We start from the raw sequence: 27,899 nt of genomic DNA, 5'->3' as shown, positions 1-27,899 counted from the left end.
CTCACAATGTATATGCATAATAAGGGTAGTATTATCCCTTTGAGTGTGCGCTTATTATACAAAAAAAATCTCACGAATAAATACTTAAATGTTGCCTTCCATTGCTTCAATTGAAGCGGGATTGTCTTTATAGACATGAGCTTTAACATAGCCCCACAAAAAATAGTATAAAAGTAGTTAAATCCGACGATCTAGGCGGCCAATTGACCGGTCCCGAACTTGAAATAAAATATTCACCGAACTCGTCTCTCAATACGTCCATTGTTGCCTGTGCTGTGTAGCATGTGGCACCGTCTTGTTGAAACCACATGTCATGCAAGTCAAGCTCTTGCATTTTGGGCAAAAAAAGTTGGATATCATCTTCCTGTAGCGCTCATTATTCACAGTTACGTTTGAAGATGTACGGTCCAATGATGCCACCAGCCCATAAACTGCACCAAACTGTGCATTTTTCTGGAAGCATTTGTAGCTCTTGCAAGGCTTCTGGCTGATATTCACTCCAAAATCAATAATTCTGTTTATTTACGTACCCAATGAGTAAAATAAAAGTGGATCCTGGGCCAACATTCTCCAAGAGCCCATTCACCAAAAATTTTACGTTGCAGTAGGTCGTACACGGGCGATCGTGTACGGTTTCCGAAGATGTGTTTCAGCCCCCTTCAACTCTTGCCTAGTGACGCTGATTCCGTCTTGCCTGTCCTGCGCTATGTGCTTCTCGGTCGTCCAGCTCTTCTTCCTGCTTGTGTGAGCGAATTCCACTGATGCAGTCGTTACCTTTTTGAAGCGTTTGTCCAATCCATTGCCACTTACGTCTTCGTATTATAGATTCTATAGGTTCCTGACTTGTCCTTCTATTAAGGACCACATTTGAAATACGGTTTGGCCAGAAGTAACCTTCCAAGTACTGCACCCAAAAATAAACACAAATTCGACATTTGTGCGAAACAGTCGTAGCTTTGTTCTTAAGCTGATAGAGTTATTCCTCCAAATTTTTGACAGCATATCTAACACCGCTTTTGCTTTCCTGATGCGGCAGATGACGTCTTGTTCGGTTCCGCCTTCGATGGAAACAACGCTTCCAAGGTATTGAAAGCTCTCCACCGGTTGTGAGAAATTATTTATTTGAAAGGATGGTCGGGTTCCGAGGCTGATCATTTTTCTTTTGCCGGAATAAATTTTCAGCCCGACAACTTCTGCTTCTCTCTCCATACTTGTTGTCATTTGATGTAGGTACATGATCCTATGAGAGAGTAAGCAAACATCGTCCGCGTAATCCAAGTGCTTTAAATAGGATGTCAAAGTATATTGGATCCCTCCGCTACCTGACAAATCTGCACGCAGTACATCGCTTATCACCAACAATAATACAGCCCTGTCGGACTCCGCTTCGGATTTTAAAACCATCTGACAACCTAGCATCGTGCAGAACGTGATACTTGGATTCATCATATGTTGTCTTAATTAGTTTTTCTGAGATGCTTCTTCTCAGTAAAGCTAATTCCCTGTTAACGCTTCTCGAAGTCGATGAACAGCAGGTGTAGTGGTGATCGATATTCAACGCACAGTTCAATAATGATCCGCAGGGTGTTGATATGATCAAAACAGGGGGATCCATTGCGGAACCCTGCTTGTTCGGAATCGAGTGTGGTCTCAAGGTGTTCTCTGATGCGTTTTAGTATAACTTTTGCTACTATTTTGGCAACTTGGTAGAACGCAAATTCCTCTCCAGTTTTCACACTGTGGAATTCCATCAAGTCCTACCGCTTTGTTGTTCTTAAGTGCTTTCAATGCGGCAACGTTCTCATCTTTACTGGGAGGTGCGGTGCGGTGCGGATTCGGGCATAAGTTTCTTCAGGCGCTTTAGAAGGTATCGGCTGCACTTTGTTTGCAAACACTCCGTTTAAAACCGAGGAAAAGTGTACTTTCCACCTTCTGACTTGCTCATCCACCGAACTTATCACAGTACCGTCTACTTCTTTCACCAGGTGTTGCTTTGAGCTGTGTGTACCAGTCAGCCCTTTCGTTGTTCTGTTTGCAGCATCTTCTGCTTCTTGCGCCAATGCGTTTCTTTAACATTTTTAGAGGGGCTAGATTTGAATGAATTACAAATTAAAAATATTTGATGTGTGTTATAAAAATATTATTTCCTCACCTCTGTTTAATTTAAACAAATTCAAAAGCAGCAGGTTTTTATAAGTCCCTGTATTGAAAATTCCATTTTCATTTAATCAGAATCCTGCTCTAATTATCATTTAAATTTAGCTACATCTTAAAATATATATATTAAGTAGTACGTGATCCAAATTAAAAAGTAGCTAGAAGTTATTACTTAAGAAGCTTAGATCATGTTGGGTTAATTAAAATATGTATCATAAGTTACCTCTCAAGTCAGGCAACACAATTAAAACTGTATTTGGACATATGTATAAACAAAGACCAGTTTATTAGATTTAGTTTATGAATATGCATTAAAACTGTATCGAATTTAAAAGTAAAAAAAAATTAAAATTCATTGCATCATTTTGTATTTGCATAATTAAAAACAAAACAACATTTGAAATTATCTCTGAACTTAAACTATGAGTATAATTGATGAAATTATAAATTAAAGAAATAAAACTATTTGTAACACTTTAAAGAAAACAAAATAAGCTAAGGGTTAGCAATTGGGGTGACTTGCATTTTAGAGGAAATTTAACGCTTTATTCATCACAGAAACATTGAGTTAAATCATGTCAGTCAATCGATTCTTGCCCAGTCCGTCTCAGAACTTTCATTATTTGAAAAATGGCAATCATTTTAAAAGCAATCTTTTGTTTTTCGTAGCTTTCTGATCAATTTTCAGCTTGAGAAATATTTTGAAGAACGAAAGCTTCTTTATGACCTTCAGTATGGCTTTACCAGTTGGCCAAACTGTGATGTCATGGTTTATCTCACCGACAAGTGGAACAAATCTATACATAGATTTGGAGGAAGTAAGACTATTGCACTTGATATTTGAAGCACCAAGCTCTCCTATTTTCTTTGTTAGAAATTACCTTTTGGGACTGTTCGATTTAAGTATTAGATGGTTTTAAATCTGTTATCCACAAAACATTGGGGTACCTCAGGGTGGCGTTTTGTCTCCGACACTCTTCCTTATTTTTATAAATGATTTTATGTCTGAAACTTCCAACCAAATTTGGTTTCGTAGATGAAAGTACCCTCAGCTTTTAATATTCGTTTTAAGATTATCATACTTGTCATTCGGATGTAGACTCCCAAAGCTAACGACAGCGTATAATAAATTCTGATCTTGACAGTATTGCCCAATGGGAAATAAAAAAACATGTAGAATTTAATGCTTCAAAAGCCCAGTGCAGTTTACTGTCACAATAGCCAGCATAACCGTCCCCCAATATTATTGCCAATGTCTTCTTCTTCTTCGTTTCCGGCTGCTTGTAGCAGCACTTTAACTCATCCTGGAGCATAGGGCGGCAACTAGTCCCTTCCATCTCTCTCTATTCCTAGCACGATACCTCAGCTTGGAACACGTCTCCAAGTTTTGGGACCGAGCTTCCTTCATGACAGACGATCTCCATGTTTTTCTTGGCCTTCCAAGCCGCTTTCTACCTTAAGGATTCCATTGAAAGCACTGCTTTGCTATTTTGTCGTCCGGCTTCCTGAATGTATGGCCAATCCAGCGCAACTTTCTGTGCGCGATGTCAACATCCACTTTTGTTTGCCCAGTGCTGAGCCACAGTTCATCGTTAGATATGGTTTGTGGCCACCGGATGTTCAGAATGTAATGTAAACAGCGGTTGCCAGAAGTTTGCAACCTTTTTGAGATGTCAGCACAGCACTTCCACGTTTCGCAAGCATATAGCAGCTCGGATTTTACGTTGGTGACGTTTTGTCCAAGACGGCGTTGTTCAATGTCCTTTTTTGATGACAGCACATTCTTGGTCTTGGACTCATTTACCACTTTACCCATCTTCTTCGCTTCCGCCGCAATGCTCAAAAACGCTCCACTGACATAACGCTTTGATCTTCCAATTATGTCAATATCGTCTGCGTATCCCAGTAGCTGGATGGGCCTTTGGAAGATTGTGTCTCTAGTGTTGAGGGTTGAGTTTTGCACAATTCTTTCCAAAACGATATTGAAGAAGTCGCATGACAGAGCATCGCCTTGTCTAAAACCTTTTTTGACTTCAAATGCATCGGTGAGATCTTTTTTGACCTTGAAAGAGCATTCTCCATCGTCATTCTGCATAAACGGATAAGTTTGACAGGGATACCAAAACCAGGCATTGCTCTTTAGAGCTCTTCCCTATGTATGCTGTCATACGCAGCTTAAAAATCGATAAAGAGATGGTGGGTATCGATTTGAAGTTCCTGGGTTTTTTCCAAGATCTGCCGTAGTGTGAATATTTGGTCGATAGTGGACTTTCCTGGTCTGAAGCTACACTGATAAGGACCAGTCAGGTTCTTGACGAACGGTTTCAGACGTTTACATAATACGGCAGAGGGGATCTTATATGCAATGTTAAGGAGACTGCTGCCTCTATAGTTGGCGCAATTTAGAGGGTCTCCTTTTTTATGTATCGGACACATTATGCTGAGATTCCACTCATCGGGCATGCTTTCTTCCGACCATATTTTGCAGATAAGTTGGTGCATGCTCCCTACCAAGTCATCGCCTGCAGCTTTGTTTGACTTCAGTTAAGAAATGGCTATCTTCACTTCGTCAAGGTCGGGTAGGCGGAATTGTTGATCCGCGTCGCCGAGGTTGAGTGGTTCTATCTCTCTTACAGCGGAATTCGGTTTGTCATCGCCGTTATACAATTTGGAGAATTGGTCTTTCCGTGTTCTCAGCATCGACTGCGGTTCTACTACGATGTTCCCCTGATCGTCGTTACAGGCTTCGGCTCGTGGCAGGTTTTTTAACCTTTTGGTAAAATTTACGAACCTCATTCTTGTTGTGACATACTCTTTTTTTCCATCTAAGAAGCCGGTCTTCCTCTCTCCTCTTCTGCTCGTAGAGCTCGCGAGCAGCTCTAGTCCTTTTGTGCAGCTTCGTTTTGTATGCCTCTTGTTTCGCTGCGTGCGCTTGCCTGCATTAGTCGTTAAACGAAGGGTTTCGCTGTGGTGGCCACGTAAAACCGAGCACTTCAGAGGCGGATGGATGCAAGGCTATGTTGCCACTGGTTTTCTTTGCTTAATGCAGGCAGCATACTACTCCTTAAGAGGTTACTAGAGACTCGATCGGAAAAGGACATGGCAGTCTCTTGCGATTGTAGCCGTCTAACGTCAAATCTTCTCACAGTACTTCCTTGTTTTGGCTTGGATCGGGATATCCGTAGCCGTACCTTGGCTACAACGAGGTAGTGGGTCTAGTCAATGTTGGCCCCCCGGAATGTTTGGATATCCTGTATACTGGAGAAGTGTCGTGCGTCGATGTGGTCAATCTGGTTGACGGTTGATTGATCAGGAGATTTCCATGTCCCCTTGTGGATATTGAGATGCGTGAACTGCGTACTAGCTACCAGAACGTCTCGCGCCGCAGCGAAATCGACTAGCCTGAATCCGTTGTCGGAGGTAGTGTCGTGCAGGCTGTATCTCCCGATTGTGCCACCAAAGATGTCTTCTCTTCCTAGGTTAGGTTAGGTTAGGTTATAGTGGCTGTCCAAGATGGAACGGACACACTTAGGCCAGTTTAATGGCCCATTGTGATACCACATGAATCTTGAGGCTTCCTCCTAAGCTCAATGGAACCAGTTAGAGTCTCTTACGAAACGTGAGAGGCTGATTATCCCGATATGATTTAGATCGTTTAGATCGTTAAAGAAGAATTCTCCTAGGTAATTCTTGCGTTTTCGAGCTAGAGCAGGGCATGTGCAGAGAAGATAAAGAACCGTTTCTTCCTCTTCCTCGTCCATACAGCTTCTGCAAAAGTCATTTGAGAATACGCCTAGTCTCATGGCGTGCTTTCCTATTAGACAGTGTCCGGTTATGACACCTATTATCGAGCTTATATGCGATCTGCTTAGAGAGAGCAAGCACCTTGAACGTTTTAAATCCAGTTTTGGCCAGATGTTTTTTGTGGCTTAACACGTGGTGATGTTGGTCCACCTGGTGCCTGCCCTCCTCACACCGTCTTGCATTAGTAGCAGTTTACAAGTAGCGATTGGTATGCCAGTACTTGCCAGACGTGGTAGGATGGGTTGTACTGTACCGTTCCTGGCGAGTTCATCTGCCTTACAGTAACCTGGAATGTCTCTATGGCCCGGCACCCAGCAAAGGTGAATATTAAACTGTTGCGCCATTTCCATTAGAGATGATCGACAGTTATGGACTGTTATAGAATTTGTAGAGACTGAGTCCAGAGATTTGATAGCGGCCTGGCTGTCGGAGAAAATACGGATATCAGATGTTGATATCACGTTTTCTTTGAGCCAAGACAAGACTTCCTTAATCGCCAAAAGTTCAGCCTGGAACACGCTACAATGATTGGGAAGGCGGAATGAGAGACTTAATTTCAGTCGTTCAGAGTACACACCACCACCAACCCCTTCCTTGGTCTTTGAGCCAAGGACTCCTCAATTGACTCCTTGGGTGAGGAGTCAGTTGACGTTAATTCATCATTCTGACTTGTAAGGAAAGATTGGGATTCGGTAACAGCAATTCAGCTAGGTTATCTAGAGTGAGAAGGAGTATAGGAGATAGGATCGTTGCTAGCTTGGCATTAAAATCTCCTAAGATAATTTTAATGTCATAGCCAGAGGCACTGCTCATATGACTTATCCAAGAGCTCGAAAAATTTGTCTTTAGTGTCTTCATCTTATGAGGCTTATGTTGGCGAATTTAGCCTTGATGCGCTTGAGGCGCTCATTGATGCACCTGTAGCTCAAGACTTCTTGCCTAAGTCTGGCTCCAACAACAAAGCCGCATCCAAATAAGCGCTGTTGGTTTTCGTGGTAGCAGTCACAATAGTAAATATCGCAGTTTTTAGTCCTCTTTTTGCCCGGCCCATCCCATCGTATTTCCTTGATGGCGGTGATGTCTGCTTTATAGCGGACTAGGGCCTCCGCTAATTCTTCGTCCGCACGTGGTCTGTTAAGGGCCCTAACATTTCACGTGCATATCCGTGCATATAAGTCACCCCGACGTCACAACCCCCAACCTGGAGGGCCAGATCCTCCTAGGACGAGGAACCGGATAAACCGCTTCCTATAGGCCTGGGCTCTGAATAAGTCGTAGAAGCCCTATAAGGTGTTCACTAAGTAGTTCAACCTTACTGGAATTTTAGACGCCACCGTTGATTCCACTTCGAGAATTCGTCCGCTGCCGTCTGGATAAGAAAAGGTGCCAATTAGTTTCCACTAAGGTTAGAACCCAATCTCCAGTTCAGGTACTAAGCACCCGATGTTCACCGCGAGGAGGTGAGAGTAGGAGTTCATAGGCAGAGGTGGGTTTTGAGAAAAACCTGTGGACACTTGTGTCCTCTTGAATGCATATGGCTACCATTTGAACACCACTTATGACTACACCGAAGAAATAAAAAAGGCCTAAAAAACGAGCGCATTAGTTGTTAATTTTCGTACGCAAATAACCACTGATTTTGATTGTCCTTGCAAAGAAATTTATAACTTAAGCAAAAACGGGCTAAACTTATTAAGATTTGAAGTCCTTTTCAGACAAGGCATTGTGTGAAAGAGAAAGCAAAGGCAAATAACAATAAAAAATCCATCTGATTTTCTCTATCGGTCATTACCTTTCTCGAATTCAAATTTATTTTTAAAATTCACAATTTGTAAATTAAATCCTTCGTTGAGCAGAAAATTTTATACAGGAAACTGAAATATTATAAAAGCAAACAAGTACCAGAAGTATCCTTCCGAGTGTATACATAAAATGATGTACTAAACTTTTCATTGGATGGATACAAATAAATTTATTAAATCAATAAAAGAAATGAGTCCAAGACAAAAACAAAATAAAACGAAATGTTTATCCATTTAATTCTAATTTTAAAAATAATATTTTATATAAATAAATCCCATTCTAGTTCGTTTAATGTTACTTTCTAAATTTACTTCTAAAACACTAAAAATATAACAATTTCATTATTAATAAATATTTTAATGGACAACTGCTGTGTGTTGTTTTTTTTTGCTTATACCATAATTTCAAATTAAAAGCAAAATAAGAAGAAAAAAATAAGTATTATTGCTACTTTCTGCTAAAATCACCACCAACAAGTTAATCCACATGAATGCTCTTATCAGGCCGCGCGTCTAAAACAAAAATCAATATGCTTCGCCTTTATCTGTATCACATCATATCTGTGCTTATCTATAACAACAACAATTCAATTCTTCTTCTTCGTCCATTGAACGATTTTTTTCGTTGATGTTTTATTAACAAAAGAGAAAGGGATGCAGGAGGGGGAGGGAAGGGGGGTTGGGCCGGTCTAAAGAGATGGGGGGACTTGGAGCAAACTAGTATACGATACTGATGTTTCATTAAAATTTAACAGAACAACGCACACACAAAAGTATCTAACAACGAACGTCGCCGCCGTAGTCGTCAATCGCCGCTGTGGCCATCCCTGTTTACTCTACAAAAAGGGTGTTTTTTTTTTCAAGAGGTATAGAAATTTAAAATAGAATAAAACAAAAATGTTTTTTACACTTCAGAATTTCAGAAAGTAGTTAGCTTATAGCAAGCTTCAAACCACGATCAGAGTCTCATCATAAGTGCTGAGAACTGAGAACTTCACTTGAACGTCGACATGACGATATGTCATTAAAAGACAGAATGAAAAGTAAAGGGCCAAGATGGCTTCCCTGGGGAACACCAGATGTAGCAACAAAAGGTTCTGAAAGACAATTTCTAAATTTTACCTCATAGGATCTGTTTTCAAGGTATGATTTGATCCAATCTAAGAAAAATGGTGGAAAACCAAGAGCTTTGAGTTTAAATAAAATAATCCGTGGCTTAGTTGGTCAAAAGCTTTAGAGAAGTCTGTGTATACACAGTCAACTTCATAACCTTGTTCTAAAGTGTTTGAACATATGTTTGAGAATGTGAGATTAGTAACGGTTGATCTTTTTTTTCACAAGACCATGTTGCTGTTCGCAAATGAGATTTTTACTTAAAAAAATGCGACACTTTCAAAAACAACTTGTTCAAACAATTTAGGAATGCAAGAAAGCTTTGCCATGGGCCTGTAGTTTGTTATATCTGCCTTGTTACCTTTCTTGAAAATTGGTGTTTGAAATGACTTCTTCTGTTTTTAGAGAAAGTTCGAACAAGAAAGTAAGGGGTTCAACTAAAGCATTACTACACTTTTTTAGTACTATCGGGGGAATACCATCAATCAGTCATCATTTAACGCAGATAAAAGATCAAGGACCATACTCTGTAGCACAGGTATGTGACTATAGCTAGTTTGCGAACAGGGGAGAAGATTATAAAAATATACTTCATCAAATTCTTCAGAGCTATTAACAAAGGACTCCCGGAAATTTGTTGCAAAATCGTTACAGATATCAATAGTTTTTTCTAACGAAAGGTTCTTGTAAGTGAAGTTAACTGGAAAGCCATCTGATTTTTTCCTCAAGTTTACAAGTTTCCAAAATTTTTTAGGATTCTCTTTCAAAGAGTTGCCCATATCAGTAACATAACAAGCTTATAAAAAATCAGAAAGAGACTTAAATTCATTAATGAATTCAAGATAAACAGAGAAGTTGATTGTTTTGAGATAAGTTTTCCATGCCTTATTTCTTTCTTCAGACAACAACTCCAAATTAGCTCTTCTGAAGTCAAAATTATATAAGCAATCAAAGTTTCAAGATTCTAGAACAAGAGTACTAATAGCGTCAGAAGAATATACTAAATCGAGAATTAGATTTTTTGAGTTTTTAATACAGCTTGTTTGCTGTAAGCCAGTAAGAAGGATTTTATCGAGAAAAGATAGTTCCAATTGTGAAGAAGAGAACGAGGCTTCAAGGCAAGATTCGTCTTCCGATGGAATCCATTCAATGTGTGCTAAATTAAAATCACCTAGAAGTAAAATATTGGTGTCAGCGCAGGACAAACTGATAACAAAGTCTAATGCTAAGGAGAGTTCGCTAACAACAGACTCTAAACTTTTTGGAGGAATATAAACGTTTAAAATGAAAATAGTCTTGGTCTCTACCATTATCTTTACACATACCAGTTCAATCGATAATTCAAATGAAAAATTGACAGAAGAAGAGAAATATGTCTTTTTTACCGCTATGAGAACACCTTCAACTAAATCCTTTGCATTACCAACATGACGATCATTTCTGTAAACTTCGAACTCTTGGCTGAAAAGTTCTGTGTCGGAAAAGTTTGAATTAAACCAGGTTTCTGTCAAAACGAATACGTCATGTGGAAATGATTGGGAGTTGAGAAAAATGTCAGCAATCTTACTACGAAGTCCCTTTACGTTTTGGTGGAAGAGGGCAAGTCTGTTTAGTTTTTTGGCTTGGTTTAAAAAAAAAACACCTCGTTTTTGACTTTGTGTAAATTCTTTGACTAAATTCTCTGCGGGCCATATATTTCTATTGCAAATTGAATCGAAGAACGTGGGATTCGTTACTAATTTTAAAGAAGAAACAAAGCTATACAAGGTATGCTCTTGGTAGAAACTAAGTGAGAAGTTATATCTTCTGGCGTTGTTAGTGGGTCTAGACGAGATATAAACATTATTTTTGGTTTTAATACAGCTTTGATAGGGATGTAATTGTTTATTACTGTTCCAGTAACGGAGTCGCTAGTGGAAGCTGAATTTAAGTCAAGAGTTATGAAATTATCTTTTGGCATTATAATTTAAATATTATTTCTGGAAAATGACCGGGACGGACGTTGTCTAATCTGGGGGTCCAATTTTTTGACCGTATATTGACAAAAACGAGATGAAAGTAGTCCTCCAATTGGTCAATCGTTTCTGACTTATCATCGCGGATTAGACTAGCCACTTCACATATCCCCACATAAAATAGTCAAGCGTTAAATAGCACTGTCTTAAAGGCCAATTGATGGTCCGTAACGTGACATTAAGCAGTAAACAAACGTAACCTTCAATAAATCAATTGACGCACGAGCTTTGGGGCATGTTGCACCGTTTTTTTTTTTTGTGAAACCAAAACTTCTGTATAATATGGTTGTCCAATTGATGAACGAGGAAGTCAGTAACAATAGCTCTATAGCGGTCACCAGCGACCATAACGTAACACAACGTAACGTAACGTAACGTAACACAGCGTAACGTAACGTAACACAACGTAACATAATTGGAAAACATCTTCTTTTTTTTTTGAAGTACGTACCAATTATTCGGAGTAATAACTGAAACACAAACATTCATCGGCTCCGAGATTGCGTTGAATTACATTTCCAATATGACATTTCTTAAATGGCACTTCTGTCATAAGCAGCTGTTATTTTTTCTCAAAACAAAAAAAAATGAGTTTTGAAATCGAAAAAATTAAAGTAGTAGCTTACCCAGCCTATAAAAACTAATGAGAATTCCTCCAAAAGCAACATAACGTTATTTCCTTACGATTGTCAAATGAAACGTGAGGTCGAAGCTTCATTGTGATAGCATGCATTGAATTCCTATAGCTGAACTCTCAAACTTCAGGCGAAGCCGAAGCTGAAGGCTGTTAATGTTTCAGCCTTAAGTTTTTTTTGGTGAATGTAAAGGTTTCTCAACATCATTTGAGGATTATGATCACTGCACATATGTCAGTTTTGTTTGGTGACGTATCAATTCAACCAAAAGTGGTATTGACCGTTAAATGGACGTAAAGCGAAAAAGGCATTTCGAACCATGTTTGTCAAAATAATTTTGCCCAATTTGGGAGCGTTGTTCAAGCGTCAGTCTATTTATGTTGATAACTAAAAAGAAATCACTTGACAACTGTCAAAATATCCACCACTTAAAATGTTGTTTCCAACTTGAAGTTCTATAGCTCTACATACAAAAAAAAGACACCCTTTACATCTATAAATTGCTCTTACTGCTAATTCTTCCATCTCTCGATTCTCGACCATGATGGTGGCGAGATATGGTTTTGGTGGTTATTGATTGATCCTTAAATAGTATTCGAGCGAGCAAGCGAGCGATACGATACGAAGTGAAGTTGTGGTTTTGCTCGATGGTTGGTTGTTTTTTGTGTGGTACACTGGCCTGGTCATGGTTTAGTTGATAAAGGTGACTTGTTGCGGAAAGATAGTAGCGAAAGAAGAACGATAAGGTTATTTTTACGTTTGTTTGGTTTTTGTACGGTAGCACGCGAATACCGATTAATAAGCAATGGGCAATACACTAACGACAGCTTCTAACAATTGGCACGAAAATGTCTTAAATAAATTTAAATTCGGTAATGTTGTTAACACTACTTCTAGTACAACTAATGAGTGTGGAATTGTTGATGGTAATTTGCGTGACCACTTGTCGACATCATCGCCGCCATTGCCACCTCGAATAGAACAGGAAATAGAAACAAAAGCAGGAACAGGAACAACAACAGCAACAAGAGAGGAGAAGGAAAATAATAAGTTAAGGATAAATGTTGAGGATTCGTGTGGTGGTGGAGTTGTGAAACGCAGCAGTAATGTAAGTTTGAATAACGGTGAATATTTAATAAGTTTATTTATGTGTGTTTGGGGTTGAGGGGTTGAAATTTTCAATTGAAAAAAACACCTGTTGTGAGGAATATTGGAAGAAAGGAGGGATTTTTCTTTGCCAACTTAAAAATAAATATTTATGCATCTTAAATTGGCGTTCGGATAGTTTACTCGTATTTCTAGTTTATATTTGGCCCTCAAATTGTTATTGGCAATAAATCTACAAAAAAGATATTCATTTGAAAGAAGGATTCTTGATTTATACATAAATAATATGCAAATTTCTTTGTCATGAATCATGATACTCGTATAACTAAATTCTTTGCCAAAACCAAGAATATTTATTTATACAATACATAAAATATCCTGGGAAGATGTCATAGGTCGTGATCGCAAAAGGTTAAACAATTAATCAGTGTCACTATGGCACGAAATGCGTCAAGTGGGGAAAATTCTGAAATGCTCTTTGTTTGATGATTTTCTTTTTGTTTCTAACCTTTCTTTCAATTTTCTTATGAAGGGTATTCGTGAATTTTCTAAAAAAAGGGAGGATTTGAACTCTCATTTCTAAGCTATGACGAAATTAGAAACTTTTTCTAATTAATTTAGTGAAAATAAACTTGAGTGACATTTACTAAGTATTTTATCCGATGTGGGAGGTGATTCAGGGGAGTAGTTTGAGGTGGAGTAAACTGATAGATAGATAATCAAAGCATTACGTAGTTTAGGCTAAACAATAGAATATTCGTGTAATTATTAAGGTGGTGCCCGATTTATTTATAGTATGTTTAAAAAATATTTAATGAAATTGTGTAAAAAAATGAGTGTACTTGATACTTGAATATACGTACTAGAAAGCGAAACGAAACTCCTTTTCCTCGCGTACACCTGCTACTTCAAACAACTCGAAAATTGATCAATACCGCTCTCCCGTTCGTAAAATCGCTTTAACACAACTCAATGACAACGATTACATTTAGAGAAAAAATGGAAAAATGCCTTAAAAAACAGAGTGATGCACCATTCTCGACCACTGAGCTAAAAAATGTAATTGAAAATGCCAAAATGGGTAAGGCTTCGGGTGAAGACCAAATTCCAGTAGAGTTTTTTAAGAACTGTTCCATAGAATTCTTGTACGTATTGACAGAGGAGTTCAACAGGATTTTTGAAAGCGCAGACGTCTCTGAAAGTTTCAAGAGGCCAATAAAAATGCCTTGAAAAACAGAGTGAGTCTATTTTCTTTCGGGAAAAATTGTAGAATCCGAGCATAATATAAAAGATTAGCTTACACGCGACTTAAACGAGCTTAAAGAAAATATAAATGCACTAAGCAATCGAATGACTTCTCTCGAATCGTCGCTGTGAAAATAAATGGGTCGCCATCAAATTTCATTCCGAATTTAAATGGTGTTCTGCAAGGCTGCATTCTTGGTCCATTGTTGTTTTCAATGTACATTAATTTAATTCCAAACTCAATGAAATTTTGTTCCTTAGCTTTGTACACCGATGATGTTAGGAGACTTCAATTGTCCCTCAGTTTAATTGAACACTACATTGAATGCTTAAATGATCTTAAAAGAATTCAGAATTGATCCAAAGCAAATAGGCTTCAACTAAATCCTTTAAAGACTAAATGTATAGTTATTTCCCGAACACCTCTTGATCTGTCTTACTTTCCTCGCACTGTCATGAGCCATATCCCGATAGAATTCGTTGAGACGGTTCAAAATGTAGGAATATAGCATTCTGTGGTTCAACTCAGTAATATTTTGTATGGTCTTGGCTGTTTTGGTTTTCGGTATTTTTTTTTGTTTACAATGGCTGTACATTTAAGGGTAGATTATTGTAATATTCGTGGACTTAGAGCGAATTTTCTGTCTGCGTACTTCCATACTGTTTTGAACAGGCCAGCTTTTTTGGCACTGAGTGAAACCCAAGTAGGTAAGAAGTCCGATCCTGCTGAATTTTGTATTCATGGGTATAGCTTGGTGCCCTTATTCTTTTCCCGCCATGGTCTCGCCATATACATTAGGAATGATGTTGCTTATCAGCTCTTACCTCGAAATGGTCTTTGCACCAATTCTTTTTTTAACTTCATTTGGTTTAAATTTTTCATAATTAAGCAAATCATTCATTATTGCTTCCTTTATCGAAGCCCAAATTTAGACAGAGTATCAACTTCTCGTGAATTTGAGGCTTTGTCTGACTCCATTCAAAGAATTGTTTCGTCCTATCCTCACACTGAAATCGTTATTACGGGCGATTTCAATGTACACAATTCTTCATGGCTTCAACATTCGGGCCAGACAACACCAGAAGGAGTGTGTGCTAAGATCTTCACTGAGTTGAACCACTTTACTCAGCTGGTCAACGAAACACTTCTGACTTGTTTCTTACCTCTGACCCCACACTGTTAGTGTTCTATCTTCTCTAGGCACACCTGAGCATTGTGTTATATCAGCAAATTTCTCGTGTCAAAACTGTTCAGTTAAAGAAAAAGATCCTAAGAGAACCGTTTGGCAATACGAGAAAGCCAACTGGGACGGTCTCAATAATTACTTCAGGATCTTTAACTGGTCACTATGCTTCCTGAATAGTGACGTTGACGCCAGCGCTGATATGATTAGAAGTTTGATTCTCCTGGGAATGAGAACTTTTATCCCGAATAGGGTATCAGACCTAAGGAAAACGCATGGTTCGATGCGAGCTGTAAAGAGGTTATTAAGGTCCAACTGAGGAAATCAGGAATAAGTTTAAGCAACCCAGGAAGTCCTGCAACACCCATATTCGACGGACAAAATTTTTACATGACCAAAAACTATGTCAAAAAATACTGCAATGTCCAAAGGCAGTAAGAATTTTTGGTCATTTGTAAAAAACATGCGGAATTCTTCCTCTTCATCGGTTCCTACGTTTGTTGTCAATGACGCTCCATTTGTTAGCTTTTTAGAGAAAGCTTATCTCTTTGCTAGGCAGTTTATTATGACTCCGTATGTACTAGAACGAGTTAGTGATTCTATGGGACCAATCTTTTTTCGCACTCGTATTGTGGCAAGAGTTCTTAAAGATCTCGACATTCATAACTCGGCTCGTCCGGATGGTATCCCCGCTATTGTTCTGAAGAAGTGTTCTTCAACGCTGGCAAAACCACTGCGTAAGCTTTTTCATCTGTCCTACTCCTCAGGTCACGTTCCGAGCGGATGGAAAACGGTATTTGTTCAGCCTATTCGCAAAAAAGGCGAATCTTCCTCACCCTCTAACTACCGACCGATTGCACTTACGTCCCTTCTTTCCAAGGTCATGGAAACGCTGATTAATTATCAGCTCAAGAAATGTCTTGAAGATCGAAAGCTTCCTAATGACCGACAATACGGCTTTCTCTGCAATAAGTCCACTAATGATCTCATAGTTCATCTCACCGAAGAGTGGAACATATTTTTATATCGTTTTGGAGAAAGTAAGATTATTGCACTTGATATTTCAAAAGCATTTGATAGAGTTTGACATCAGGCTCTATTATCGAAAATGCGTGCTTTCGATTTTCACGAATCCCTTCTTCATTGGTAATTACCTTTCGGATCGTTCAATACAAGTAGTATTGGATGGATTCAGGTCTAAAAACTATAAAATAAATGCTGGTGTGCCCCAAGGCTCTTATCTATCTCCAACACTCATTCTCATTTTTTATTAATGATATCCTGTCTTCAACTTCTAATCCAATACATTGTTTCGCTGACGATAGTACTCTTAGCTTTTCATATTCGTTTTCAGATTCACATCCCTCTTCTTCGGATGTGGAACTGCAACGACAAAATATGATAAGCTCATTAAATTCCGACCTAAAGAGCATTGTTCAATAGGGATTAAAAAGCCGCGTGGAATTTAATGCTTAGAAAACGCAATGCTGTCTTGTATCGTTAAAGCGAGATATACCCCCATTGCCATTATCCATGGATGGCACATGCATCGCGGGGACTTAACATCTCGATATTATGGGTATGTGTATCACCAACCACCTTATGTGGAACGATCACATACGCGATGTCACCAAAAATGCAGCAAGATCTTTGGGTTTTCTAAGCCGATGCAAGAAGTTTTTCTCCCCTCTGATCTGGCAACTTACTTAAACATCTTGGAGAGTATTGAACGCTGAGCATTTAGATTGATTGGTGATAATACCATTGTAGGATCATTTACGTCGGTCGAACATTGTCGTAAAGTTTCCTGTCTCACCCTCTTTTACCGTTATTTCAACGGTTTATGCTCTTGAGAAATAGCCAGCTGCATTCCTTCCCTTAAACAATTCAACCGTTATACTGGCATTTCTTCCGGAATGAGGATGGAGCTCTTCTAACCGTAAATTTATTGCAAAACCTTTTTAGGTGATTGGTTTATTCCGATAAATGAGGAATTCAAGCATCTTGATGTTGTTTCTACGAATTTTTTAAAAGTTGAAGAAATGAAAGTATTGGAGATAATAATAAATGGTTCGGTGGTCCACATTATACCCATTTATCTGAACTGTTCACACTGGATGCAAGATTATAACAGACTCTGCGAAACCCTACAAACTCTAGGCTCAATGGATATACTTCTGATTGGAGATTTTAATGCTAGGATAGGTCAGTTGCAAAATAGCTTTATTAGTGGATCTGCGTCAACAATCTTTAACCACTATCGCAGATCAAAGGATGAAATAAATGATGCGAAAGTCGCTTAAACACTCGAAATAGCCCTGAATGCAAGGATGCAATGGCGACCAAAATGGCAAATAAACATTTATTCAGTAATAGACCATTGCTTTGTGTCCGGCAAATGGAATACAATTGTCAGTGATTTTAGGATAGCTGAACAGACTTTTTCGGACCAAATGCCTTTGGAAGTGTCTTGCATAGTCTCTGTTACCGAAGCTACAACCAACACAAAACAACTTAGGCTGCTTCCCAAGCTGAGATGGAAAGATAGATTTGTTAACATTTATCGTAATAATTTAAATTCGGAACTTGCATCACATATGTTGCATAACTAATTAAAACTAAAGGACCTGACTCAAATGATAGTCAAAGCTGTCCCAGCAGGCGTGGGAGTTAATGTTTATAATATTTTCAGGCTGGGATGGTTTGACGATGAGTGTCTAAAAGCAAGTTCACTTTCTTAATGCTGCTGAGGAAATTCAACACATCTTTTTTCAAAAAAATGTATGCAGATGCCTTAAAATTTAAACAACTCTGTTTTGAAAAAAGAAAGTGTCTGGAGCGTCAAAACATTAACGTTTTAAAAACGACAAATTCATCCGCAGAATTTCGGGCCTCCAAATCTATCAACCGAAGAACCAATTTAACTGCTGCATCACTGAAAGCGTCAGAACTCCGTATTTATTTCACGAAATTACTCAATACGCAGCTCTGTATTTCAAAAATGAATTTCTTGATGCACTATTCTCGACTACTGAGCTAAAGAATGTAATTGAAAATGCCAAAATGGGTAAGACTCCGGGTGAAGACCGAATTTCAGTAGAGAACTGTTCCATAGAATTCTTTTCCGTATTGACAGAGGAGTTCAACAGGATTTTTGAGAGCGCAGACGTCTCTGAAAGCTTCAAGAGGTCAATAATATACCCCTTACACAAAAAAGGGTCTTATGATGTACCGGAGGCATCTCCTTCTACAATTTTCCGTAAAACTCGTCAGTTCTATAATTTTGAATAGGCTTTCACGTTGGACCGAAGAACAGAAAATTCTTAATGCATTTCTAGCAGGTTTTAGAAAGAGCTATTCGACTATAAGCCAAGTATTCAGTTTGATCAACATTGCAGAGGACTTCAAAAGAAGAAACCAAAAACTTTACGCCTTTTTTGTGGGTTTTCGAGATGCGTTTGATTCAATTGCCCGTGAAGCGCTTTTTTAGAAGCTTGGAGTATCAAGAAAAGTCGTTACCCTTGTCAGAGCGATGTATGAAAATAATGTGTGTTTTCAACAGAAATGGGAGTTAAACATGGCTGTGTGTTGAGCACACTACTATTTGTTTTGTTTATTAATGATATCTTTGAGGAGGTCGAATTAGGATACCAGTTCGGAAGTACTCGGATACCAGGACTGATATTTGCAGATGATATCATTATTTTTTTTATCTGAATCGGTTGAAGGAATGCAGCGTTTGGTGAACAGACTGGAAAATTGTAATCTGTCAGTTAATCAACAGTAGTCTAAAATTATGATATTTCGGGGCGGAGTTAATGTAAAAAGTGAATATGTTGCAATTGTTCGAGAGTACAATACTTAGGAGTTTTAATAACATCTAACTTCAACAGAACAGTTTCTTCTGTGTGGAAATGTTGCATCAATACTAAAGTTGTCGAGCATAGTTCAAAGCTAAAAAATGTTCATGCGGCAGCAGCTTCTATAATGCTTTATGGCGCGCAATATTGGGGATACTGCCAATACGAGGAGGTGGAAAGATACCTCAGGTATTTCTTAAAGCTCATTTTTCGGCTACCAATTTGCGCTCCCATTTTTATGCTACATTTGGAAACATCTGAACTTCCATTGTTCTTAAGGACCTTAAAGCTGCATTTTGACTACATTATCAAGGTGATGGAAATGGACGAAGAAAGATTGACGAGACAAGTACTTTAAAGGATTTTGTCATCCAGAGGTAATATAGTCAAAAAGTGGGGATGAGTTTGCTCTAAGCTTAGGTGAAAGTATCGAATTTTTACCCGGTATAAGCCTTTTAGATCTAAAAGACATTTTTAAAACAATAATAGAGAAGTTAAGCCATGTCGCGTATAGAAGTTCTAAAGAGCAAGCTCAATCATCGCAACATAGAATCATTTACAGTCAACTAAACTTAGATCTTCAAGAACGAACATACCTCCTCAACCGTTTCCCCAAAGTATGATAAATGTTATATTTAAAGTTAGAGACAATCCATTAAATTTAAATTACATTCCGCATCGACCAGATCTGCTGATCCTATGCGACCTTTGAAATCTTAATGAGAGAGAAGATGTACACCACTTCATTGCAAAATGTCTTGTTTTGCAAGATTTTCGTATAAAATATTCTGGAGAAGCTGTAATGGCACAGGCCGAAACATTGGAAGTTATGAATAGAAAAGTAGCCTGGAAAATTTTATACAAATAAATTACAACCGAATTGGGTTATAGACAACGTATCCGCGAAGGAGACTTCAAGGTTAATTAAACAATAATTAAACTTAGATACATTGTCAATGTGGTAGACGGCCACTGGCAAAACCATATTTAAGTTGTGAAGTAAGATAATAATACATTCCAACAGTATTTCTGTCTTGTACTATTGTTTAAAGATCTGAAGCTCTTAAAAAAAAACACCCGACAAATAAAAAAGAAACTCAATTTTAATTTTTGTTAACCATTTCTCCTCATTTATGTAACTTTATGACTTAATATACCTTTTGGTATAACCGCTCCTTAGTTCTTAATAATTCTCTAGGGTGGAGCCACAAGGCCATTTAGCCAATTCATTTACTGATTTCATAATAAATATTGTATTCCCAGGATTTTTCTGGTCTTGCTTTGCCGTTGGCTATAGATTTATCGATTATGAGATTATATTATTATTATTTATTATTTAAAGAATCTATGAATCACATTTTTTTGTATCCTTTATCAAATTTATTGATTTTATTTAAAAAAAAAAAAAAAAAAGTAAAGAAAACAACATTTAAGGGTATTTCACAAAAATTCGCTTCTTTTTATTTGTAGCAACCTCCTCTTTTCTATTTTTGAACTCGAATAGTAACCTTTTTATAAACGATTTCCGGTTTGAGGAAATCTATTCAAATAGGCAATCTTCGAAGTTTCTAAGAGCCTTTCAGGCGATGTTCATACGTTGGTACACATGATTTGCCACACAGATTTTTTTCAATTCCCTTAAACAACAACACTCTCGTTATATTCTCTGAATCATCATAGAATTATAAATGTTTCTGCCACATTGGTTTTTGTTTAAATGGTTATTGTTGACCTAAATGTGTAGTAGACTCATTTTTAGGAAATTGAATATAATTTTACAATCATAAGTGTGGAGGGTATTTGGCGCCTTATGTATACTTTCCTGTCGAGAGAAATAAGGTTTATTCGGCTTTCGAAAACCTAACACTCTGGTAAACGAGGTCAAATATTAGAATTTTTGAATTCTCCCAACTCCAACAATTTTTATGCATGCCGTGTCTCGAAAGTGAGGGCAGAAATATTTGTTCACTGAAAAATCTCATTGGCCAAAAACGTATCCCAAAATACAACATTTTGGAAGAATCAATGGACTCCCTAACCAGTTGATCTGTATGTAAATATAAGTGTATAAATTCCTTATGAATACAAAATGTTCCTGAGGTCCTTAAATATCATAAAGCCGCCAAACCTAACTTAAAGATATTTTTTTTCTCGAATCCATTTATTTTTATGACCAAAGTGAAATATATATGAATGTGCCTATTGAGCAACGTTTTGGTAAGGTAAAATCGATTCCTTTCAATGGAATACCATATTAGCCATGGGGGAATCTGAATTTCCATACAAGAGATAAATAACATTATAACAAATCCTGGCCTATCCAACTTTTATCTTAGGGGAAACTGCGTAACTTTTTAAAGTATTTTCTATTAATTCCCCCAAATAAGGACAATAATTTGGCTACTTTTATCGGTTATCGGTGGTTGTTGTAAATAATGGAGAAATATTTATCTTAACTTGTTTGCAAATATTCCAATATTGTATATAAAATCGATATTATCAAGAATTTATGAAGGACAATAGAAAAAAGATACAACTTTCTTTTTTATAACCTTTGTAGAAATGAAATAAGCCGAATTGATTTATTAAAGAAAAACTTTTTCTTTCTATGTACTTCGAGTCACGCTATTGGCTTATTTTTTTTTGAGAAGAAAATAAAATAGCTGTTGAAAACCCAAAAGTTGTAAATCAATTTTCCTTAAAAACAAGACTGTAACGAGATTTGAATCTGGGAGTGTTGTAAATCTTTTGTTTAGTGTTGTTGCTATATTTGTTTTTTGTTGTTGAAAACTTGACAATGTTGTTTCATATTTTTTTTTTACATTAACAGGCTTAAACAAACTCATCTTTTTTCTTAACAGGGCAGAGCGTTAAAATGTTCTCAATTTTTGTTTGTATACCTAACCTACTCCCGTGAACTTTAGGGAATGACGTTCACTCAGAAGTTACTCATATACCTACTGCATGTTTAAAAGCAACTGTTTTTGCTTTAGTTCAAAAAGTTTTTAAAGGCCAAAGTGATATTGGAATTGGGAAGACTGGGCTACAACAACAAAAAAATATATACGTAAACATGCCAGTTGAGCTCATGTTGTTAATTTTATTCATCTCACAACTTTAACAATCAAGACTCATATTCTTTATTTTTTTTTTAGAGGAAGAGCATGTTTTGAAAACCAAAAATAGGAGAAATATTAACAATTTTTTTAACAGTTAAAATTACTCCCAGAAATGATTAATTTTGATCTAGCTTTAAGTGTTTCTTCAAGATGTCTTTCTCTGTCAAAAGTCGTAATAATGAAATGAATTAAGCCATTTTAAAGCTTTAACTTTTTAGTTTGTGCATTTTTCAATAAAACACAGATTAAGACTTTTGGACTGCCCTTAGATGGTTTGTTGTTTTACATTTGTTCTCTCTAAAAAACAACACAAAGTTCACCTAGGCGTATACGCACTTTTTAATGAAAGGTTTTCGATTAAAGACGAATATCGGACGTTGAAGGTCGAGCAGAAAACACTCTTGACTCCTTTCTTACCTCTGACCCTGATCACTACACTGTTAGTGTTCTATCTCCTCTAGGCACATCTGACCATTGTGTTATATCAGAAAAATTTCTCGTGTCAATACTGTTCAGTTAAGGAAAGAGCTCCTAAGAGAACCTTTTTCGAAAGCCAACTGGGAAGGTATCAATAATTACTTTAGGATCTTTAACTGGTCACTATGCTTCCTCGATAGTGACTTTAAAGAAAGCGCTGATATGATATCAAGTTTAATTCTCCTGGAAATGAGAACTTTTATACCGAACAGGGTTAAAAGTATCAGACCTAAGAAAAACGCATGAGTTAAGTTTCCGTTGCTATAAAGCCAACCGTACTGAAGAAAGCCGGAAAAAGTTCAAACAAGCCAGGAAGGCCTGCAACGCCCATATTCGATGGACCAAATTTTTACATGACCAAAAATTACGGCAAAAAATACTGCAATGTTCCATTTGATAGGGTTTAACATTAGGCTCTGTTATCGAAAATGCGTGTTTTCGGTTTTCACGAATCCTTGCTTCATTGGATTAGTAATCACCTTTCGGATCGTTCAATGCAATCAGTATTAGATGGATTCAAGTCTGAAAACCTCAAAATAAATGCTGGTGTGCCCCAGGGCTCTGTTCTATCTCCAACACTTTTTCTCATTTGTATTAATGATTTCCTGTCTAAAACATTCCAATACATTGTTTCGCTGACGATGGTACCCTTAACTTTTCCGACTTAAACAGTGAGGATTAAAAAACTGCGTGGAATTTAATGCTTCGAAAACGCAATGCTGCCATTATCCAAGGATGGCACTTGCATCCATGAGACTGAACACCTCGATATTCTCAGTATGTGTGTTACCAATCACCTCTTGTGGAACGATCACTTACACGATGTCGCCAAAAATGCCGCAAGGTGTTTGGGTTTCCGTAGGTGATGCAAGAAGAATTTTACTCCTTTTGATCTGGCTGTTATCTACAAGACTTATATACTTCCAAAGCTTGAGTTTAACTCCCACCTCTAGGCTGGTGCTCCTGCAAATTATTTAAGCCTCTTGGATAGTACTGAACGTAGAGCATTTAAATTGATCGATGATAATATTATCATAAGATCATTAACTTCGCTTGAACATCGTCGTAAGGTCTCTTGTTTGATCCTTTTTTACCGTTATTTTAAAGGCTTATGCTCTAGTGAAATAGCCTGGTGCATTCCTCTCCTTCAACAGTTCAACCGTAATGCTCGCGCTTCTAGGAATGCTCATCAGTATACCCTCGAGCCCGAATTTAACCGTACTGTCAAATACAGAGATTCGTTCTTTAGCTGTACTACGCGATATTCAGGAATTCAAAACCAATGTGCACCGAAATCTCCTTTTAAACCCTCTCTCCTCTTCCTAGTGTTCACACTGTGACTCTGCATAATAAGGGTAGTAATATACCTTCGAGTGAGTTAAAATGGCCGAGATAGCAAACCATGAATCCGCTTGCCCAAAATATCTAATGTGACTTTAGTTGTGTGACACGTATCGCCATTCTATTAAACCAAGTGTATTCGGTGTCCATATCATCAAATTCAGGCAACAAAAAGTTGGTGATCAGCAATGGCTTGGCCAGCATCATTTTCAGTACAAGAAGTATGATGCCCACAGCCCAAAATCTCCATCAAACAGTAACATTATTTGGATGGATTGGCGCCTCGTAAATCTCGCGTGGATTATCGTCTTCCCAAAATGTACGAATTTGCTTATTCACATACCCATTCATTCAAATATGGACCTCATCGCTAAAGAGGAATTTTTCGACCAAAATCGGGATCAACTACCAACTGCTCCAAAATCCAATTAGTAAACACACGACGCTGCGTATGGTCCATTGTTTCAATTCCTTGGTCTTACTTACTTACTTACTTAAGGTGGCGCCACAGTCCTGTGTGAACAAGGGCCTCACCCAACAACCTTCTCCATCTAGCTCGGTCTCTAGCTATATGTCTCCAGTTTCGCACTCCAAATTGGGTGAGGTAACTTTCCACTTATGCGCGGCACCTGATCCGAAGTCTCCCTCTTCTGCGCTATCGTGTTAGTGTGGACTTTAAGACTTTCCGGGCCGGAGCATTGGTTTCCATGCGCTCTACGTGACCCAGCCATCTTAGTCGTTGGACTTGTATCCTTCTGGCTGTACAGTCCGTACAGGTCGTCGTTCCATCTTCTCCTCCACTCCCCTTCGATGCATACGGGACCATAGACCAAAAGAAGAACTTTTCTCTCGAACCGACCCAAGGTGCTTTTATCCGCTTTTGTCATAGTCCATGCTTCTGCACCGTATAGCAGGACGGGGATGATAAGGGTCTTATATAGCAACATTTTGGTCCCTCGAGAGAGGACTTTACCACTCAATTGCTTTCTTAGTCCAAAGAAACAGCGGTTAGCAAGAGTTATACTGCGTTTGATCTCAGCGCTTGTGTTGTTTTCTGCGTTTACAGCGGAGCCTAGATAGACGAAGTTCTTGACTACATTCAAAGTTACGTCTGTCAATGTTGACGTTTTGACCAAGACGTCGGTGTTGAATGACCTTTCTTGACGACAGCATGTACTTTATTTTGTCCTCATTAACCGTTAAACCCATTTTTGCCGCCTCTACCTCAATACCCACAAAAGCCCCATTAACATCACGTTAAGTTCTTCCGATTATGTCAATGTCATCAGCATATGCCAGTAATTGGACAGACTTTTGAAAGATAGTGCCTTTAGTGTTGACGTGTGAGCTCTGCACTATTCTTTCAAGTTCGATGTTAAAAAAATCACATGACAGCGCATCACCTTGTCTAAAACCTTTTTTAACATCGAAAGGTTCTGTTAAGTTTTTTCCAACCTTTTTGGAGCAGCGTGAATTCTCCATGGTCATCCTGCACAAACGGACAAGTTTGGCAGGGATTTTAAAACTAGACTCTTATATATTTATACTTAAAGAAACTTCTGAAATTTTCGAAAATGCATGCCTTCAGCTTGGATGGGTCCCTTCTTCGTTGGATTAGAAATTACATTTCGGAACATTTACTTTAAGTAGCATTGGATGAGTCTAATTCTAAAAACCAACCAAATAAATGATGGTGTGCCACAGGGTTCTGTTTTGTCTCCGATACTGTTTCTCTTTGACTTAGTATATACTTGAGTCCAACTTTCGTCGTTCTGTGAAGTAAAGAGATTAATTCTTACGCCGTACTACGCGAATGTAGATTGACTTAATCACACTCTGCCTTTCTCTTTCGTCAAAGTGTTCAAGAATTCAAAACCAATGTACACCAATTCCTCTTTTCTAACTTCTTCTTTTTTTCCTTATGTTCACAGTGTGCCATATATCTCTGGCATATAAAAAGGTATTCAAAAGCTTTGAGTGTGGTATAATTCTAAAAAAGGAGGCAATTTGTTTTTTTAAGAAGCCAATTACCCATCTTCGGACGAATCTAATTTTTTTACGATGTTCTTAAAGGACTGGAGTAAAGCTATCAAGACACTATTACAAAGTTAGACATTTATTTCCCATTACCAGAAAACCGTGTAAAATACTCTTATCGAAAATTTTATTACCTTTTTTCGGAACTCATTTAAATGAAAAATTACTCTCCACTTACAACACTGTAAATGATATCCTCAATTAAAAACTGCGAATTGGTTATATAAAACGGCTATTAAAAATACATTTTTTGTATGAATCTTCTCTGACTCTGATGTATCAAAATCATCATATTAAAATGTTTAAAAAGGGAAACGAAAATAACAAACCTCACATAAACAACATCCGACGAGTAATTTGCATTTTTACTGATTAAGCAAAAGTCTGCAGGATTAATTAAGAAATAAAAAGAGACTCTTGATTTATTGCTTCAATGCGCACACTTGAACTTTAGTAATCGAACATTTAATTTACTTTTTATAATATGCTAATAAAAATATACAACAACAAAAAACTACGGTGTAGAGAATATGACATCCAACTATAGAGGCAAAACTATTTACTACATCTTTACATCTCCAGGCAAAGTCTATGTCATGGTTTTTAATTAAAAACTTACGAAGCTTTCAACGGCACCGAGAGTTGATTGATGTGTTGTGGTTTTTGAAATGCACTTTGTCAGTTTATTTTTTTTTATTATATTTTTAAACCAAGCTAATTTTTCTCTATTTAAGAGAAAAGTATGACAACTTGAAAGATTTTAAGATTCATCGTTAATAAAATGGTTTATTCTTTAATCCCACAATGCGGTCCTTTTTTTTTTGGTAAACACTGAAACCAGAAAGATGTTAAAATATAATGAGAATTTATTCAAAAAGAAGCTTAGTGTTTCAAGTTTTTTTTTGTTGGGCTTAAACCTACGAAGTAATTATTTTTTCCTCTTAAAAAATATATAAAATATAATCTTTTAAGAGAAGATAAAATAATAGCGTGGCGATTGGTTTGATTTAGAAGATATTTTATATATTTTCTTATATTTTAGAATTCTGTAATTTAAATTATATTTTTTTTTGGGATTCATAATTAAGGCCCTTGTAATACCCGTGGCATGATGGTTAGTGCGTTGGACTGTCATGCTAGAGGTCTTGGGTTCGATCCCTGCCTATGCCATCTAAAGTCTTTTCACGGGTACTGCCCCTTGCGAGGAATTGACAAATTCTCCAAGAGTAACTATTGTCATGGAAAAGTGCTTTCTCAAAATTAGCCGTTCGGATTCGACTTATAAACTGTGGGTCCTCTCCATGCCTTACAGCATTACTCGCACACAGGAATAGTTGAGAGTTGTAAGTCACTAGGCCCTAGTTCTCAACGGACTGTTGCGCCACCCAATTTATTAATTTATTTATTTTTAATTGAGGCCCTTACATCCTGCTGAAAGCGAAAGTTTTTGAAATCATCCTTTTCGTGGATATTATTCCAATATTTACTTAGGTTAGGCAAGGTTAAAGTTTCTGCAAATACAGGTCCCACACACTTAGGCCAAAAGAAAAGGCCCACTGTGACACCACATGAATCTAGAGATTTACTTCTTACTAGTCGAACCATTTTGAGCTTTCACTGCGATTATCAAAAAGTAGTTTCCCAGATGAAGTCTGTGTCTTAGTCAAAGAGCAGGGGAAGTGCTGAGAAGGTGAGAGATTGTTTCCTCTTCTTCCTCGTCCATGTAGCTCCTGCAGAAGTCATTTGAGGCTACACCAAGTCGTATTGCTTGTCGGCCTATAAGACAGTGTCCCGTAAGGACACCTATTAAGGAGCATTAGCTCTGCTTTGAGATAACAAGTCTTTGAGCACTTTAGGTCAAGTGAAGGCCATATGAGTAAGAGCTGCTTCATTTAGCAGAAGTTTGCATGCAGCTATCGGTATACCTATCTTCTCCATTTCAGGCGATATAGGTATGACGGTTCCAATTTTAGCGAGTTCATCGGTTCTACAATTTCCTGTGA

The 27,899-nt window shown here is 37.7% G+C and overlaps 1 protein-coding gene across 2 annotated transcripts in view; it reads left to right on the top strand.

Annotated features, from left to right (window-relative positions):
* LOC129948516 (cAMP-dependent protein kinase type I regulatory subunit) overlaps nt 1-27,899 on the top strand; it is a 180,256-nt gene that overhangs the window by 3,887 nt on the left and 148,470 nt on the right. Inside the window, exon 1 of one of the 2 annotated variants that reach the window (XM_056059549.1) lies at nt 12,284-12,634. The exons of the other annotated variant lie outside the window; for it this stretch is intronic. Within the exon in view, the coding sequence (XP_055915524.1) occupies nt 12,332-12,634 (303 nt within the window). The 5' untranslated portion in view covers nt 12,284-12,331. Of the gene's footprint in view, nt 1-12,283; nt 12,635-27,899 lie in introns of those variants that run through there. 2 annotated transcript variants of the gene reach the window in all.

This window comes from Eupeodes corollae, chromosome 2, assembly GCF_945859685.1.
Source record: "Eupeodes corollae chromosome 2, idEupCoro1.1, whole genome shotgun sequence".
Lineage (NCBI taxonomy): Eukaryota > Metazoa > Arthropoda > Insecta > Diptera > Syrphidae > Eupeodes > Eupeodes corollae.
This window is presented reverse-complemented; position numbering and strand designations above follow the sequence as displayed.